At 39.7% G+C, this 19870-nt stretch overlaps 1 protein-coding gene across 1 annotated transcript in view; it reads right to left on the minus strand.

The window, feature by feature from the left end:
- Positions 1-19870, minus strand: part of LOC308135903 (cadherin-12-like) — a gene marked incomplete at both ends in the record, with an annotated part of 57105 nt that overhangs the window by 18716 nt on the left and 18519 nt on the right. Inside the window, 3 exons of the mRNA XM_080504056.1 lie at positions 11841-12028; positions 12153-12320; positions 16491-16610. Coding sequence (XP_080360182.1) covers positions 11841-12028; positions 12153-12320; positions 16491-16610 — 476 coding nt within the window. The remainder of the gene's footprint in view (positions 1-11840; positions 12029-12152; positions 12321-16490; positions 16611-19870) is intronic.

Below are 19870 nucleotides of genomic sequence, written 5' to 3' on the forward strand. Positions count from 1 at the left end.
CAAATCAGCAGCTGTTCAGCCCCCAAGGCCAAAATGAGCTACCGCCCCCACGTTATAATCACTTTTCATCAAGTGTAAGCTGGTTTTTCTGTGTGCTGCGCTGCATCCTGGTCTAAGTTTAGAGCGATCTAATTAGATCAAACCCATGAAATTAGGAAAATGAAACAGGCATAGATGCTCTAAAGGGATATGATAAAAATCATGTACATGTCGCACTACTGAAAACACCACATTATTTTGGAGCTGACACGCAGGGATCTTGCAGCTTTTGTAATAACACACAATCATGAGATAAGGATCTTGTAACTGTCACAGACGCCGTCACATAACTGAGAATTCAATCTCATATGGAGAGATGGTAGTCACAATTAAAAGATAAGGCTCGTATTCTCTCTCAGTGAATTTTCCCAGGGGACTGTCCAGATTAAAATTAGGAGTCCAGAAAGACATTGTTTGGAATTTCTGTGAATAAACACTCACTCAACATTAGCGCCAGATAAAATTCCACATTTTTGTCATGTGATTAATTAGAATTAGAAAAAAAAACAAACAAAAAAACCAGCAGAAGCTGGTTCAAGATGGGCTGAAATATAATTCCTTATTTTGGGCACTTTCCAATCTTGCAAACATAAACAGAGAGATTTGAGAAATCTGTGACGATTATGTGGAAACTGAATCCTTGTATGAATTTCGGGAGTATGTTCAAATGTTCAACAAAATTCATGAGGCAAATTTCAAACCCCCGTTGCGATATTTTGAAAAGTCATGAATTCCATCTTGTGGCAGTGCAGGGGGGTAAATAAAACACAGACACAGTATGGTAAAAGTGCTGTAACTGGCACAGAGGGAGGACAAAAGACGGCATCCAATACAAACTCTTTTAACATGACACTTTTTATTTCTTCAATTCTCACTATACTGAATGCGAACAAAACTGAACTGAGCTGGTTTTCCCAGCATCATAATCCAATCCAACTCAAGACTTCTGAGGCATAATTTTTAACTTTTCATTTCAGAAAAGTGTTGCCTTTCCACACAAATGGCGCAAATACTGTAGTTAGGATGTTTGGCCACTAGTGGGTGCTGTTGGTTGTTTTTGTAATGAAACAACAAACATGTGCACAGAGAACGATACGCACAAACAACGATGGGAGTACACAATGAAGGTGGAATGTTATGACTGTAACTCTGAACTATAAAAGTACCAAGTCCCAGGAGAATATGGACTGGGAGTCATGACAATTTGGACGCAAGCATTGTGAATGTCGATCTACTCAAACATGTACAGAAGAACTATTTACTACAGCCGCGGTGCGCTGGTGCAGAAGCAGCACTTCAGAAAAGATTTTCCTCCGTCGACATGGAGCCAGTTTTCAGAAATGTATCTGAGGTTCCAATAACCATTGTCTTGTAAACACCCCCAGAACAAAATGGCCTTTTTCTATTGGCACTGAACTATTTCACAGTCGGTTGATTAATTAACCCAGGAAAGCTGAAATCTTTTGACTGAAACAATTGAAGAAATAAGCATCCTCTTTCTATCCTCCTACTGTGAATACAGGATAATGGCAACATTACTTACATCTTTTAGGTCGCTATGATAACGACGGAATCAGTTCAATAATATCGAGGCTGTCCTCTTCCACCAAGCAGGAGTTTAGTGAAGTAGTAACAGCACTGCTATTCTGATACTGACAACAGGTAACATGACCCCTCGCACTGTGATTATTTCAGTTAATGATGAGTTACTGGTGGAATTATGCTGTGATTTACCTCAGGACACCTGCAGTCCATCCACCAAAAGTTCAATATTTACATTTTTCCTCAGCATGATGCCATGGTCACCTGCTTTATTGTTGCGTAGCAACCACAGCTGGATCTCCATGTAACCGACTTGTCACAGTAGAGACTTCAAAAGCTGCACATTTTGTTATTGATGTCCAGTCAGCCTGAAGAAAGCTCCGCTTGCTGATTGATTTGGACACTGAGGAGGGTCGATTTCCATTCCCCCCCCCCTCCCTTGCTTATCTGTTTATGAATGCACAGTGGGTTTTGGGGAGGGACGCAGTTGACAGCCACTTTGATATGGAAATGCAGCTGCACAATGTACCAAGACACAGTCATGTATATATAAATCAAACTGAGCTTATGTTGTGCTACTGAAATTCTCATTCTCCAACTCCACTGGTGTGCCCCTCGCTGTAAATCTTGCTGGAGTTTTTCCAGGCTGCCGGAGCTCCTACCTGCGGCAAGCAGCAGGACGGACTTGAACAACCGTGTTTCCACTGATTTGTACCGAATGCAACTGGAGAGAAACCGAATGCTGATCGAAAAAGCATCAAATGACACACACAAAATGTAATCTCTTGGCAACACTATCACATGTACAGAATGTCATCATGATGCTCACCCACGACTTCTACCTGACCTTGTGGGAATGAAACATTTTCTCGTTTCCCATCAACAAACAACCAACAGCAAACTGGTAATAAGCTTCTTTTATAAATCCATGCAAAGAAATGTGTGCATCCATGTGACTGCATAACATCCTGCCAAGTTGGAAACTGTTCCACATCTAAACAGATACCATCATTTGTTCTATATCTATCTGACTCGGGAATCCATGGGGTGAGAGAGGAACCCTGCAAATAATGGGTGAATGGCAGTGTATAACCAGAACCAGTCACCAATTCATCACAGGGCAAATACAAACACACACTCATTCACTGCCACTAACAATCGATAGACACCAGATCACCTCAAACATGTCTTTGGACAGTCTGAAGAAGCTTATAGCATGTTGGGAAATCCCACACATGCACAGAGAGAACATGCCGACTTGATTAATAATCATACACTAACACTGATGTTGAGTTAATGGGGATAAATCACAAGCTGACTCCTCCGTTGCCTCTTATTCAATATCTCCCATTGTGCCCTTCTGAACTCATTACTGTCACCAAATCCTCTTAGATTAGAAGAATGTCTGTGTCTCAATATGAAGTCAGACAGCCTATTTACAAAAGAAAGTGAGTTGTTGTACCCAACACTACCTGATTGAAAATAGGTGGGAGATTGAAAACCTGTTACAGATCAATATAACTCCTCCCTGGACTTCACTCAGTTGGTGACAAGAGGGCAAAGGGGCTGATTGGCAGTGAGGATTTAACTGATTGGTATCTCGACAGACAGGAGAAAAGTTCGGAGGAAGTAAGGTAAGACCAGACAGTCACGCTGAAGGGTGAGAGCATGGGGAACTGTTGCTGTTATTGTCACTGATAAAATAACTGTTCAGGTCTACTTGAGACTAATTGAAAATAAAAGGTGTGTTGAAGCGTAATTTAACCAATTGACATGGTTCAGTCTCGTGTTAACATCAATATAACGCCAGGTTTGATAAGACTATTCCCAGCCCAATTAATTTACCACTTTTTGGATTTGTATTCCTTCAACAAACAGAAAAGGACACATTATTGACTGCCAAGAGTCGTGAAAGATATCTAGAGGCTGTTTTGGAAAGTATAACCTTTTCGGCTTTGTTTTAGAGAGAAAGTTAAATTCAAATGTAAAGACATGCTATATTGGAAATTTGTGTGTAAATACTTGCATAACCTGGACAAGCATCAATGTGTGTATCTCTTCAAATAAACTTGCACAACATTGGTTTATGTATGTAAAATGGGTGTACATGTTGTATATCCTGATAAAATTCCTTGCACTCTTCACCTCAAAACACTGACGTGGCTTTTTCTATAATTACTTGCAAAGACAGGGCGGCACATTTGCTTCGATACCACATTAAAACTGCATACAGCATGTGGTTTCATATCTCCAAAGCTAATTTCCTTTAAGTGTCAAAAGTATACTGTTTGCCGGTGTTTTTCCAAAACTGCCTGGAAACTTTGCATGAAAATTCCTGAAAAACTGCATACAACCCATCTCTATATACTCTAGCAAGTCTCAGTGCCATATTTGTTGCACTTGTCTACAAAACTGGACTGATCCCCTGTGTATCATTGTAAAACTGCCTTTATACAATAATCCTGCAACATTTTCCCTTGTACAAAGCATCATACTGTTCCCCTGAGATTATTTGTGAGTAAACAGTGCTATACATAACAATTACAGCAGTAAAAGTTGCCTTATCAGAGATTCTAATCACCATTGTTATGTAAACAGACATCCAAAATGCAACAACAGTTTTAAGTTTATTCTACTGAAAAACTTTGGGAAAAGTATAAAAGGGCCCTAAAGGAGAGAGAGAGTATTGTGTGTCCGGACCAGACCTGTCTGGTCCCAACCTGACCAGACAAACCTGATCTGTTTAAATCAGATGCAATATCGGCACGGTCCTATTCTGATCTTCAAAGGAAGGAATTATTTTAGCTGAAAGCATTGTTATTAACAATCAGCGCTGAAAACACTGCATATTATTAAAATGCACATCCCAAAACAAAATTCATTTCTGTGAAATGTTAGGTTTAGACTGCAGTGTTTACAAGTCCTTGAACCCCCAGAGGCCCTTGCAATGTTTCCCTCAGCGGCTCCAGTTCACTGGTTTTATGACACGACGATAAATTAGATACTGTTTGAGATACATTTAGAAAAGCAGGCAGGTTTGAGAAAACAAATGCAATTTTCATTGCAGCAGGGATTTCGAAAAATAGCTTTTCGAACTGAGCAATATCGCTTCTCCAGCAGGAAGCTTTTGCTCAAGGGGGAGAGGTTGGATAAATAACAAAATATTGTCTGCTCAACAAAAAAGACCAGAGTCTGAATTATGAATCTGTCCCTGAGTTATGAAAGATAAATATGGCAGATCTTTTGTGATTCTTAAAATCAATCAAGCCTTTGTGAAAACTGTTTGATCAGCCTTCTTCAGTCCAAACAGAGACATCGTAGGATAGAGTAACGGCAGGATTGCATGAAAGTGCAAGTCGTTGTCGCAACTCTTCCTGGCCTGCTTGTTTGTGAATGTTTATGTAACTGTGAGTCTGTAGTCACAAAACCCTGTGGACATCACTGAGTACCATCATTGTGCCACTTGCTCCAGTTATGCCAAATAAACTCGAACCTGGGCTGCACTGTTCTCTTGAATCAGAGGTGTCAAACATATGACCCGTGGGCCAAAACCAGCCCATTAGAGGGTTGATCTGGCCCCGTACATGACATTGCACAGTGTGCAAATTACAGTAGTGCCAAAGCAGAAGTGCTGCGTAGCTCAACGTGCACCTCCAAAGAGTTCTAACTCGGCATCAACGCGACACAGACTACAAGGGCTGTGATTGGTCTGCTCTATTACATCCTGATCCTGATTTAATCCTAACTAAACAAATTGACCCTGATTGACTACAAATGAAGGCCAAAGCCACCCTGGCTCTCACCATGCTCTCCCTATTGTCCTCTAGAAGAAAATGGTTAACAAATAGACCAAAAATAGCTTCTAGCCCTAAAAGGCTGTTCTCAATTTTAAACACAGAGGACAGTGTTTGCCCCTCTGCTGGTCTGTGTCATCTGTTTCACCCCAACCTTGAAGAGTCAGAGCTTTATTTGGGTCCTGCCTCCTCACTACACTTTGAAATTCTCTGCAGCAGCTATTATTCTTCTATGAGGTTTGGATGATAAAATAAAGGGTTGGCCACGGTTGAGCAGTTTGGTGGGGCGCCTTATATTTTGTTTTGATCCCGTTTCAACCTTCCTTTCCTCCTTGATTTTTGTCATTTTGTGATGTTGACTGCAGCCATGTGAGGTCTCTGTAGGGACGGACACTTAAACAAATACACAAGGCTTCCCCTGTGTGGGAGATCAAGACACCTCAACTGAGAAAGAAAGACCAACAGCTCGACCAGCTGTACCTACATACTGGTTTCCAAAATGCTGTTCTGCCACTCATTTCTGAAGTTTGAGAAAGATGTCAAACAAAGATATACCGAAACTCCTATGAAATCGCCTACTTGAAGTGGTTCTGTCTTCAGATCAAATAATTCAGAAAATGTCAATCTATGCAGTACATCACTTAAGTTACATAGGAATAGAAGAATGACTTGATTATTTTTTAGAAATTTGACCAAGTTCAGTTGACCTGGTTTAACTACTTCGAGATATTGAACTCACAATGTAAATGACAATGTACATAATTGGTTAACAATATTCTGTAATCATTTTAAATAAGGCCTCTTATACACAACAAGGTTTTCAAGTGAAAATACTCTGTTTTAAGTGTCCTTTTAGACACTTTTAACAGTGGTGCTCGAAGCCAATACAAACACAACATTTTGAAAACGGCTAGGATGGTGGAACTTGAAAATGATCAGACTCTGTTCTGATGCACCATGGTCATAGTAAATAGTTCTTCTCCACATGCGCGAGTCGCTGGACAATAGCAATGGTGGCCTGACTCCCAATCATACATGTGTGTAGTTTGATTCCAAATCTTTCTGAAACAAAAACAATCTGTTTTCCCACAAAGCTTCATATAAATGGGGCCACGGTCACATAAATTCCATTTTTCTTGAGTGATTCCCAAAGCAAGGTATGTGTCTTGAGTGTTAGTATGATATATTGTGTCTCTTTATGCTTGGCCTGGTCTCATCCATTTCCTACTGCTTCTCCTGATTAGTTCTGATTGAGTCCATTTTTCTCTCTGGAGTATTTTTAAGTTATACAAATTATACCATTTTCTCTTGATTGGGATTCCACACTCATCAAAAGGGGAAGATTACATCCAACTTTTGTCTTTTGCATCTTGAGCCATATTTTAATATAGAATGTAAACCTGATGAAAACGCTCCCAATCCCCTAAAACCCAAACACTGCTCATAATTATTCCCACATAAAAAAAATAAATACAAAATTTGGAGTCTGCAAAACACACACAGAGCATGTCAACCAGAGAGGGCTCATGATTCTGAATCGGCTTAACATTTTGCTTTTGAACAATAAACAAACTCTAAAATGACAAGTTCCTCAACAGTTCAGTGCACATGAAAATGCTGCTTGTCCTCATTCTGTAATCCTGTTGTGACTTTACTTCCTCGAAAATAAAACGTCCGGAGGGAAGACGCATCAGAGATCTCCTTTGTGGTTTGTTTTGTCTGTTGCTATTTAAAATTTCTTTTAGCAATTTCATATGCTACAATTCCCAGGATCACCAATATCGGGTTGAGACTGACAACTTGAACAGGTGCACACACACACACACACACACACACGGGACCTTCTATACTGAATGTACTAGAAATATGAATCCTCTGAAGTGATGTGGTTTTTGTTATGCGTTTCGACAATCAAACTCCAGGGAGAAAACTCAACAAAGTGTCAAATTTAAGCTCATTATTTAACTTTTTTTTTTTGACATCACAGTCTGCCATCTAAAAAAAAAAAAAAAAGATCTAAAAAGGAATTGCCGTTGATTCAAGTTTTTAAAAAGTTGGAGGCAGTGAATGCTTGCAGGTTCGGGAAGAAAAGCCGGAATTTCCTGGTTTGGATCCCACAGCAGACAGGTCACTGTTCTGGCTCCTTGAACCTCAAGACTTGCACAAAATCAAAATGAAATACATCCTCTCTCTCACACTTACCACCTATTATTCGTCATGATCAGCAAATACATTCTACAGAGCAGAGCTACTTCATAGATACTGAGTTATACAAAAGTGCTTCCAGTTTGACACACTCCTCTGAATTAGCACGTGTTCTCAGTTTGCCTTTAGTTGTATATAATTATTATTGATCCTCATCTATGTCAAATCACTGATCACGTTAAGGATTTCTTAACAAGGTGGGAAATAGATAATATCAATATTCAACACTTCATTTCTCTCGATCTCAGCAAAAACAGAACAATGAAAACAATGCGCCATAGAAAAAAATTATCATTTTAACTAAACCTATCTAAATGTGATGTATAATAAACATATTTCATAATTTTATTTTTAAGATATTGTCATTTAAAAATATCAGATGCAGCTCACTTGAGTTGGGCTACTTTTAGAACAGACTTTAGGAAGAGATTTTTCTTTGGAGAGATTATATTCACTAGAATGTGACTCAGGATCCTACATGCACTTGTACATGATGGCCTCCACTTTTCTGATGATGGTTCGAGTTTAGGTTGGACTTGGGAACCTTTCTGTGTGGAATTTGCATCTTTTCCTTGTGTGGGACACACTGAGGGTGTAGCATGCCTTCACCCATGCATGGTCCACTTAGATTGAATGAATAAAGCAATATGTGTGGGAAGTCTGGAAGTCCAGTTTTCTGCTTTTATTTAACCTCTTTCACATCACTTAATTCATTACCTTATGTTGGTTATGGGTGAAGTTGAAGCTGATGTCTCCAGACCTGCTCAGCACTTTTTCCAGTGGTATCCTCATGTCAGCACAAATGAGCAATCTCCCAAAGTACACAGAACCTGACAACGATATTTAACATACAGCAGTATATTCACTCCACGTGTGTGGTGTGCAGTAAACTCTGGTTTTATGCCTCTGTTTGGCAGCAGGCCTGAGGCAGAATGTTTATTGGTTTGCTGTGTTTTCATCCATGGTCATCTGATGCTCACAGAATGAGAACACAGAATGAGATTTAGTCAGGTTATAGCTCTCTTCATAACTATCCAGATACATGTTGGTTTGTTAAAATGTTGATGTTTAAGTTTTGCAGAGTTGACGTGATGTTTTTTTAAAATCTGAAATCACTCTAACAGAATAACTTCACATTAGCTGCAGCTCCATTCGTCCCTCGGACAGCGTATGCAGTTCAGTGTTCTGAAGATGAGTTTGGTAAAATGTTTTGTAATGAAAAGTCAACTTCTCCACACAGCTCTACAACTGCCTCTTTGTTTTAGAACAATGGAATGAAAGAAAAAAACATTGTCGGCACCGAGAGCCACGGATTTGTGGCTTATCTCATTTCTAAAAGAAGAGGCGTCGCTCTCCGTGCTGTGAAAGTGGCTGTCAAGTCTTTTCAGACTTAGAGGACGGTCTCGAATGAAAGCCTGCACGGCTGTCTGATGATCAACCGCTTGATGTGATGTGACATGTGCCGCTGTGTGCTCGAGTGTGTGTTTCTCTGTCGGCGTGCATGTGAACGCGATACGGGGCGAAATCCCTTTCGTCGGAGCCTTTTAACAAAATTTAAGTTTACTCCCGTCCTAACATGACTTCTTCTTGAAGAGCTAGTTTCTCGTTAAAACCTTTTGAAGGCATTTCAATCAGCCTGGCTTGAATGTAAAGATCCACCAGGGGAATGTGTCGACGGCTTCTCAGTTCTCCAGTCATCGTCTCCACCCTCGCCTCCTTTGTTTCGTCTTCCACTCGCATCCCACCAAACCAACCACCATGTACCACAGAGCCTTTGTGACCACGGGAATCCAGCTGCTGACAAAGCAAAATGAAAACTGTTGTGTGTGTATGTGCGAGGTAGTATGTGTGTGTGTGTGTAAAGTGCTATCCATCTAATAGCTTTGGTTCAGTGTTAGGTTAAGAGGCAGAATGATTGGGATCGCGGCCAGATCAGCACAATCCTCCCACACTCAGATCACGGACGGCTCGTCATTAGACTGGAGAGATGCTGCTGTTTGCAAAATGTGCCTTTGGTGAGATCCCATCATGTGTTACACCCAGATTAAGTGTGTGATATGGTGAGTGAGAACAGAGAATACCACTTCCTTCTTTATTTAAAAAAAATATATATATCAGGAACTTGCTGCTCTCAGCAGAAAACTCACCTTTCAAAGGCACAGTGTGTAAAATTTACCATGGAAATTACTCGAAGCAACACTACAAAATATTCATGCTGTCAGGGCTCCACATTTCAATGATCTTACAGCAAATTTACATCAGTGGGACACAAGTTCTGGTCGTAACATTTTGTACAACAATATGAGTCAAAACCAGAGTCAATATCTGTCTTTTACGTTTGGAGAAAACTGTTTCAGAGAAAATAATTTGAATCGATGCCAAGTTTCCCATCTTCTTTGTGGAGTGATGACAAACTATTATTAATGGAAAGCAGCTTGACATTACATTTCAAGTTGCTACATATGGCTCGAGCAATTTTAAAATGTATATGAGAACAAACATTATACTTTGCTTTCGAGGTGTCAAACACATTTCTATATCGAGAGGGTAAATTAGTGCTATAATAACCTTGAATAGAATTACGAAGAATTGAAGTAGCCAATCCAACAATATTCATTGGATGTTATTCATACATTTATTTTCAGTAGGTTTTAACGATGTGTTTACAGGTCTCATTAACAGAAATGTGGCAGCCAAAGTCCTCACCAACACAAAGAGGGTGGAGCACATTACACCTGAGCTCAAATCTCTGCACGGGCAAAGGATTGACTTCAGGTCTATGAAGTTATGAATGGTCTCGGGCCTAAATACACCTCAGATTTACTTGTAGAATAAGAAAGAAAGAACATGGTTACTTAGGGTTCCTAGAAGCAAACAAAGTGAAGCAGCTTTTAGTTCCTACGCTCCTCACCTGTAAATCACGACTTTTTCTTAATGAAACTCTTACTTTATTTATTCAGCTTTTTATGCTGTTTCTGATCTCCACAACTCTCGTTTAAATGGTGACTGACTTGAAAATTGCTCCTTCAAACTAATTGCAGATTCATTTTTGAAGTGATAGTGGGCTTCAGTACCTGGCTTAATATATTTATTTTAAAGATTTAATGTTTTCCTTTTATTAATAGATTTCGTTTATCTTTTTGTAAAGCGTCTATGTATTTCTTTCATTTCTTTGTAAAGCCCTTTGAATCGCCTTGCGTTTGAATGGTGCTCTATTACATTTTTTTTCCATTTACTAACACACTAAAATGACATGCCAAACACAATTATTTAAACTGAGACACACAGAGCAAAACCTCTTCTCAAGTCTCCAAAACTCCAAACACATTTTCTGCTTTACACACGCTTTACAATTGAAAATGGCACTTTTTAAACATGTACTGATCACGGTTCTCTGCATAAAACACAACAATCTGACATAAACTCCCAAGTTTGCCATTTGAAAATACTGACATTTAAAATGAGACCACATGAGCTACGAGACAATATTTATGGCACCTGGCCAAACACCTCATTGTTTAATCGTTACTACTTTAGTCAGGAAGTAAGCGCTGTAAAAAAACCACCAAAAAAAGGCCATCGGTGAGCACAGGAAGAGTTACAGCTAGAGGTAGAGCTGGTAGAGGAGTTCATGGCCAAATAAAAATAATGCAATCGGATTACAAGAAATTCAAAGCCACATCATCCAAGACAAAAAAACACCATGCTCAACAACATTCAACAAGTCAGTCTGTCCACATTGGCTCTCATTCTCAAGCGAAACTAGGTCAACTAGGTCAGAATGAAGGTGCCTTTTTAGAGAAACTCTCAAAGAAACAAAGAGCTCAGACGAGCACATGTGGATGTGAATACAATATTGACTGCAATACGCTACATATGACATTGTTTCCCATTGCACTGGTAACTGATTTCTAGCATGGAGGTGGAAGGAAAAAAAAAATATATATATATATAAATGTATCAACAGGTTGTGTGTATCTGCAAATAATTCTGCACATGTGAGCAATCTGAAGAATTTTCTACAATTTGAAGTATTATGACAAAGCATACTAAAGCCCAACAATGGCAAATTAAACAATCTGGCCCGATCAGGTTTACACGGCAGTCTAATAGAGGTGGCGTTTACAATGTAATGTGAATGGTCACGCATAAACAAATCGGGATTGAGCATCAAGAGCTGCAGTGTGAACGTAGCCTAAGACAGGAACCTTGAATAAATAACCTGAGTTTTGTTTGGTAGCTAAAATGAAGTGACTTTACCTTTTTCAAGAGGACCACCCCCTCTTGGCTTTGGTCATGAGAAATGATGTCAAACATGTTGCCCTCATCTCCTGGAACAATGGCGTAATCCACCCATGCGTTGCTGCCCGCATCCAGGTCGTGGGCCCGAATCCGACCCACAGCTGAACCCACTGATGCCGCCTCAGGTATCCGAAGATGGAAAATACCTGTGAGAAGGAAAAGACCATTATTTATTGAATGAATTTAATAGGAAAACCAAGAAATTTGTTTTTCATTTCACATCACAAATGGCAAACAACTCATCAGGCGTCATTGTTGAGGACTACTTACTCTTGGCAAAGCGAGGAGGATTGTCGTTGACGTCACTGAGGGTGATGTTGATGGTGGTTGTGGAGGCCAGCCCCCCCAGCTGACCTCCCATGTCCTTGGCCTGGAGAAGAACCTGGTACTCCTCTTTCACCTCACGGTCCATGTTAGCCAGAGCCGTCCTTATGACACCTGAGCAAAGAAGGATTTGGAAGAGATGCTGAAGGGTGAACTGATAAATCTCTCCCATCCATTTGAAGAACAACACAAAAGTTTCTCATCTCAGTAATTGGACTTGCATATGCCAGTACTTTACCTGATAGATTAGGTCTGAATGCCCCCTGCTGCTCTTTTAGCAGCTTTTAGTCTGGACTGAACTTAATGTAGAGATTAAAGTAGAATTAACACTTTGCAGTTACCGCCGTCAAAGGGTAAAATTACGGTTTGCATTATATCTTCCTAGATACATAGAATACACCATGTCAGTATATGAAATATGTATTAGGATATTATAGAAATACAATTAATAAAATGGGATCTTTTTCCACGATGAACCTAAATCCCAGAGTAATGGATGGATGTGTGTATTATAACTACATAGTGACATTTTAAGCCAAACTAAAATTGTTTCTGATCTGATCAATTACTTTTGGAACCACATCTTGATGTTTACAGTAATACCCCTTTAAAAAAGGGGGACTTTCTGCTATGGTGACTAATACACATTTGTTGCTTTTGTTTTGTAAGAGTCATATTTGAGTTGTTCTGGGAGTGAAATGAAAAAAAAAAAAGTTCCGCAAAATCACCTTCATAATGGAACCACAATGGTTCCATTATGAAGGTGATTTTGCAGCAGAGCAGCTAATTACCTTCCTCCTGATCGAGGCTCGCAGTGCAATTTGCCTGCAGAGAACAGCCACTTCGACCCACTTTAGCGCGACAGTTGTGTTCAATAAGTCTTTAGGTTTTTGTGTGTGGCTCAAACGATGATTTGATTGGCTAGTTTGTGATTATAGAGTTTAAATGGAATATGAAAGTAACAGTGATGGTTGACCAATAGATATACATTATCATAAAGTGAATACCACGGATGGTAGAAAAAAAAGCACTGCAGTCAGGCCTCTTTTACACTTTTAAGTTCCCTTGCATTCAGTTATGACTTGACAAAAATGAAATCGAAGAAAAAAAAATTAAGAAAAAGAATGTACTATATGTACTACCATTTCCCTTAATGTATTTTATAAAATCTTTTTTTATATACCTTGAGAATACATTTTACTCACAACAATGTGATTTGTTAAATTTGCCAGATGTGTGAGCAGCATGAAAAAAATAATGCTGGGGCTTTGACAAAAATAAAATAAGATTTAAAACAGATTGACAGAAGTTGGAAGGCTGTTGCATATTTCACTATAACAGCTTGAAAGGTGTCCCTCAGCAGCATCCACCCCCTGATAAAGCAACGCGAGTGTGGAGGTGATTTCCTTTATGTAACTGCTACTGCCACACTTGCAAAGCTGGTTAAGTAAAGCAATCCATTATACAGCAGTGCTGTTCTCTTCCTGCAGCAAACTGGGTCAGTGTGAGAGAAAGGGGGGGGGGGCTAAACAAAATCTACACGGTTGCGACAGAAGCAAATAAACGTCATAGCTGAGAGACTTTGATCCGAGCTTTATGCGGTGTGAAATAAACAGGTTTGTGACAGCTGGTGACCCAAGATTCATGATCAAAAGAGACTTACACCTGAAAGGAGCTGAGAAGCTTTTAATTTAGCTGCAGATTCAAGATGATACTTTTTTTGTTGTTGAGCATCTGCTTTTAATATGCTGTGGCGCTTATGTAACCTAGATTATCTACGTGTTTACGCACCATATTGGAGGTTTCACATAAAAAAAAGATGCTTTTAAATGTGAAAGTAAACCAGGTCTTTGCATGTACTTTTCAGCTAAATGTGAAAAGGGATGTAATTGCCTTGAGCCATGAGCTGGAAGGGGGCCCCAACAAACAGCCGACATGGACAAAATGTTGGAACCCATTTATACTCTAAGGCACTTAACAATAACAACATGTTGGGAGTGCCCCAATGGGGCCACCTTCCTTGTCGCTTTCCAGTGGCTACATGGGGGCTGTATGGCAGGAGAGACTCTTGAAATTTGATCAATAATATCAATAGCGGCCACACAACTTCAGTCCCACAGAGACTGCTATGACGTGTTGGGAATCTCTCGAACGGTGGTCTCCGATTGCCTGGTGCTGCTACAGTGAAACACTTTGAGAAAGTGGTTATTCATCAGGGTGCATGGAAGAAAAAAGGGTTGCGTCCTCCTGAAAGTCTCACTGATAATCTGTAAGTGAGCATTTTGTTATGGTACTCTCTGAGGGAGTGGACATATTTAGATGGGGTGTTGAACATAAGGCCCATCTGTTGCATTTGCTTGAATAAAATCATTAGGAAACTGGGGATAGTGCAGGCAGTTGTTGCCACAGACTGGCCATGATGTCAATGCACGCCCCTTTCTACAAAACACGTCTATGATGAGCACGTCCATCTAACTGAAGTGTGTTTATTGTTTACTTTGGGAGGAAATAACACCAGAATGCACTATGAAAAATGGCAAGCAAGTGTAGGAAGCTGCTTTTGACATGTGCCATCTATCTAAACACTGAGCACAATTGTATCATTTCATAAAAGTGGCCTCTTTCAGCACTGTGCCAAATTGAAAACCAGGCTGAGAAAATGTTTGACAGGTATCACAAAGAGTTACACAAGACCTCGAGCATCTCAGGTTGTATAATTCCACTAGTAACATTTACCACTGAAGTCTGTCACATCAGAATTTGTAGGTTGGTAAATCAACCAAATGGTGTAATTGTATTATACCATTGACATTGTCTTTGTAACTATACTAAAATCATAACCATTAGCAACATACATCCTGATGTGAGTTTTTTTCATTCTTACCATGGTGGGTTGAGTTCTAAAAACAGAGGGTTTTTTTGGAAACAAGCCAAAAATTAAAAGGTCTGAGCAGTAAATGTTGCATTTTGAATATTTTATCATTGATAAACAAGGTTGTGTAGAACGGTTCAAAACCTGATGCTTCTAATTGGCTGGATTGATGGAGAGTGTCTTTGTGAGCTGTCTCAGAGTATCTCTATTTATAAATCTTTGAAGGCTGGCTGGGTGACCCTTAATGATACGATGAGGAGTTCTGACACTTTCAAAAGCCATCCTTCGCTTCTGAAAAGAGTTAGATAACATGGTAAACTGTGCATGATAAACATGGAGAGTACACGGCAGGCATTCTTACAAACAAAACCAGTGTACGACAGCTAAATACTCCGGGACTGGTTACAGAAAGAAGTCCAGGTCTCTCTGAATCCTCAAAGTGCCAGATCAGGTTTATACACAGGTTTTCATGAAAGGTATGTTTTGGAATCAGAGCTTTCGCTGAATCCATTATAATCATATGGGTGTTGTAGTTTTAATTGTATGTCTTACATGGCGCAATTCAACAAATAATTCCTCAGAGAAGCTAAGCCTTTCAGACGTTGAGAAGGAGTAAATTGTTAATAACTTTTTATCATCTTGCCACAAAGCTTAAATAGTCTTTATTGGATGTTAATAAACACATTTACTAGGTCCTGTATAGACTCTTGAAAAATGCTGAAAACCATTTAATGATTGACAAACTGAGCCATAACTTAAAATTTGATGTCTTCTGTACGCTGACCTATGTGTACAGAATGATGCTGCATCTTAAAGGAACTATTTCCTATCGATGAACCACGGCTCAAATTCATGTCTGACCACCTTAAAATAGCTTGTACTTCGAAATATTAACACAACGCAAAGGTTATAATGGTTTTCTTGTTGCTTCAGTGACTCCTGATGGTCACAAAACGTGAAGAGAGTTACTGTACTTACTGAAGAGCCCCAAACTTGTGCGAGTTTGCATTTTTTCTCCTGGTAAAACCCAACCCGCTGTTTCAAGACTTTCAATCTTATCAGTCCTCATTCACAGAGGCGGGATTGTGAGGTGCTCTGTTCCTCGGCGTGAAAATTAAACATGGCACTCCGTGCTCAGAGTAATTACCTGTCAGCTGAGATGTCTATCAAAGGGCCGAACATCCGTGTGTGAATGTGTGGGGCTTTTTTTATTATGCAGGTGTAGAGCAGGACCAAACCCCTCGCTGAGTCATGACCGGGCGGATTTTACGCTCCCTAATGGGGAGTGAATGCACCTGGGAGCGTGTGATGTGGGTTCATGAAAAAGTCATTCCTCTTTTAATCCCAATGTATGAATAATTCTTGGTTGGGAAAGAATGTCCTCTTGTTGAAAAGTTGCAGTGTGAACTCACCGGTCTTGGGGTCCACAGAGAAGTAGGGCTGGCCCTGTAAGATGCTGTACACGATGCGGGCGCTGTTGCCGTACGTGGGGTCATCCGCATCGGTAGCAGCCACCTGGGTTACATAGGTTCCTGGAGAAGTGAAACCATGAAAAAAGACAGGAATTTAAGACATTTTCAGAAAAGTTCTTTTCAGTTTGTTGGGGCAAAATGAATGGCAAAATGTTAATCATCTTGCTGAGCATTGGAATATTTGGCAATGCTACATAATTACCATTGAGGCAAATGTGTGGCTTAAAATATAGATACAAACAAAAATAACAGTATTTTCAAAAACTGCAAAAACAATCATCCTGCAAAATCACATAGTAATCCAAGATGCTGAATTATATTTAGGTGCTTTTTTGTGTTTTGGGTGTACATTTACATACACAACGGTGCTCGGTGACTGAAAATGGAACCTTTTGAAAATGCTCAGACCCAGGGGGACAAAAACGCATCTTTTTCAAAACCCTGCATTATCGCATGAATGTATGCAGTTTGTTAATCTGCTGTGCCATTTCTGTATTTGCTCGAGTCAAGCCTCTGCTTTCACAAAGTACTTTGGGCCCAAACTGCAGCATTAAGAGCTTAAAGCCTAAAGACCTTGACTGTTAAATTACCTCTCAGTAATGGTATTTAGCAGACAGATGGGCCACTAAGTATGGCTTAGTAAAGTGTGCGTGGTGGTGCCAGCGCAGGTGCCACTGCTACATGTTAGCATGCCAGAGCAGACTGCAAAGTGAAACTTCCCAACCAACACAATGAAAACAGGCTTAGTGAATGAGTGTGTTTGGATTGCAGGTCAGTTTTACTTCGGCCACAAACCGGACAGCACATTGATCCTACAACATAGTAAGAAGTTACAGATTAGCGCAGACTGAAATGCAACGCAAGAGATATCAAGTGCCAGTAAATGTTCTGCTTCCACTGCACTTAATAGCATATAAATCAAGTCACAAGCCAGCTGTGTGCGCTTTGTTTCTCCGTTGCTGAGTAAGGAAAAGGAAAAGTCAGTCCTGAAGCTAACATTCACTAGGAATTCATCGTTCCTCCAGATACGTATATGTTTTTTAGACAAATAGATGGATGGTTTGGGATAAAAAAGACCAGCCAGTGTTTCAAGGTAGTAATCTTTGTACCCTTGAGCCTTGGCAAAGCTCTCTTTTTCATAGCGTAAACAGTTCAGTGATTTTAAATCAGGTCAACTGGACTTGGTCACATATTTCAGAAGATCTTGCTCCTTTAATGCATGTGGCTTCACCACTGGCTGTTCCCTTGACAAGATAAATTATTTTCTGATTATTCCCAACCAGACTAATAAAAACCCTAGAACATCTATGCATACATCAAGTCAAGTCAACTTTATTTAATACTGAACTAACTAAATGAATCAAACATTGTTAATCCCCTTGCGGAAATTCCTTTTCCCCTTTTCCATTCCATTTCTAGGGTGTTGAGGTGCGGCTACATTATGGCCTGTCCAGCGTGTATCCCACTAACTGGATAAGCTGGCGAGAAGATGGATGGTTTAATGGATGATGGGACTCACAGTGGTGACCGAAACTTCAAACTTATGATCCCACGTCCACCTCTCTAACATCAAGGCCACCACTGCCCTTAAACCAAGGTATTACAGCGCTCAATCTGTGCAATGGGAGCAGTTTGAAGTTCAGGAAGGATAGTTTACTATGTTTACTTGAGTAAGTTGTTTTGAAAAAATTTATATTGCTCTGATGGAGAGACATTGACGTGAGGCTCAGTCACCTGACTCTGTGTGACCAATCTATCAAAGCCAGTCAACCACATGACTGCACACATGGATCAAGTCGGGGGAAAAAAAATCTGCTGCTTCCACTCACATTCACTTTATCATGTTCTCTATTGATTTACGTTCAGTGTTGCACAAATGGCTCTCTGCCTGATGTAAAGAAATGTGTTCAAGGTCACAGGTAGTGCTGTTTACAAGGATTCATTTACTTCTAATCTCAGTAGGTTATGTTTCATTGCATCTGATGATGTAAACAAGGTGACAGAACAATTACACACTGCTGAATTACGTTTCACTCCAAGTATTTCACTGCTCCATTTACACAAATGTTTTGAAACCAATGTCCATATACAAAGCAATGTTTTGAAACGGATATCCATATACACCATTTACACGGCGACATTTTGAAAAAGATATTGTGAGGACTTGTACATGCCCAGAACAACTATGTGCAGTAGCAGCATTTCTGCTGTCTACACAAAGGCAGAGCCCGAGATTTTCCAAAAAGTTGCGTTTGCCCCCAATTATAGCGTCGTCGCTTTTTGATCCTTGTCGGCTCTTCCTATCATTGTGAAACAGAATTCACCAAGCGTTGGATTGTTCACCCACTTATAGGGAATGTGAGCTGGGATTAGACCATGGTGAAGACAGGTTACTTTTACCCTGCTGATAATGTATTGTTGCAATAGTAATCCTAATCCCCAGTCAGAGTATTTTGAAAAAAGGTCCACTATGGGAGCAGTTTTCAAAGTGGCTCCAAGCTCTGTTGTCATGTAAACAGACGCCCAAAACACAACAAAGGTTTTCTGTTTTCAACCGAATCCAATGTTGTGTAAACATATCCAAGAAATTTCTGGATCCCTATATATTACTACGTAACAATATTTTCACTTGAGCACATTTAAAAAAAACTCCACACCTTTAAACTCAAAATAACATGACAAAAAGCTGCAGCTTGATCATGAATCTGCATCTTATACCTTCTCAGCTTCACATGATGCTCACAGGCTCGAGGACAGAGTAGAGAAGCATTATTTCATGAGTGTACCAGCTAAATGGCACCTAAAGATTTTGAGACTTTAGGAGTCACTACATAATCTTGCACCAGGCTTGTAAGTATTCATAGAAGCATCCTTTGGTGTTTCTTTTTTAGTTGATACCCAAAGGAGAGAAAAAAACATCTGGAGGTGCTGCCTTGAGCCATCGTGATCAGAACCTGACGCCCCACTGAGAGTCTTAGATTACTGCAAAATACATAAAAATATCTTTAATATCTTTAACTTGAATGAAACTTTACCTTAGTTTGATGTTTTGGTTTGTTACTGTCACTTTGTTCATTCATTCATGATTCCATTAGACTGTTTCACTCAGAAATACATTTAATTGTATTGTAATTGTAATAAATAATTTAATAATTAAATTTTATGCCCAACATTTGAACATAAATATATGCATATTTACATTAGTACACTTATTCTCAAAACGGGCTCCTTACTTCTTTTAACCACGACACGATGAAAAGATAGAAAGTTGGGGAAAAAACCAGCAGTAACATGGGTGAACTTCCTTTATCTCACAGTAA

The sequence above is a fragment of the Blennius ocellaris genome (genome assembly GCF_963422515.1).
Source record: "Blennius ocellaris genome assembly, chromosome: 10".
Taxonomy (NCBI): Eukaryota; Metazoa; Chordata; class Actinopteri; order Blenniiformes; family Blenniidae; genus Blennius; species Blennius ocellaris.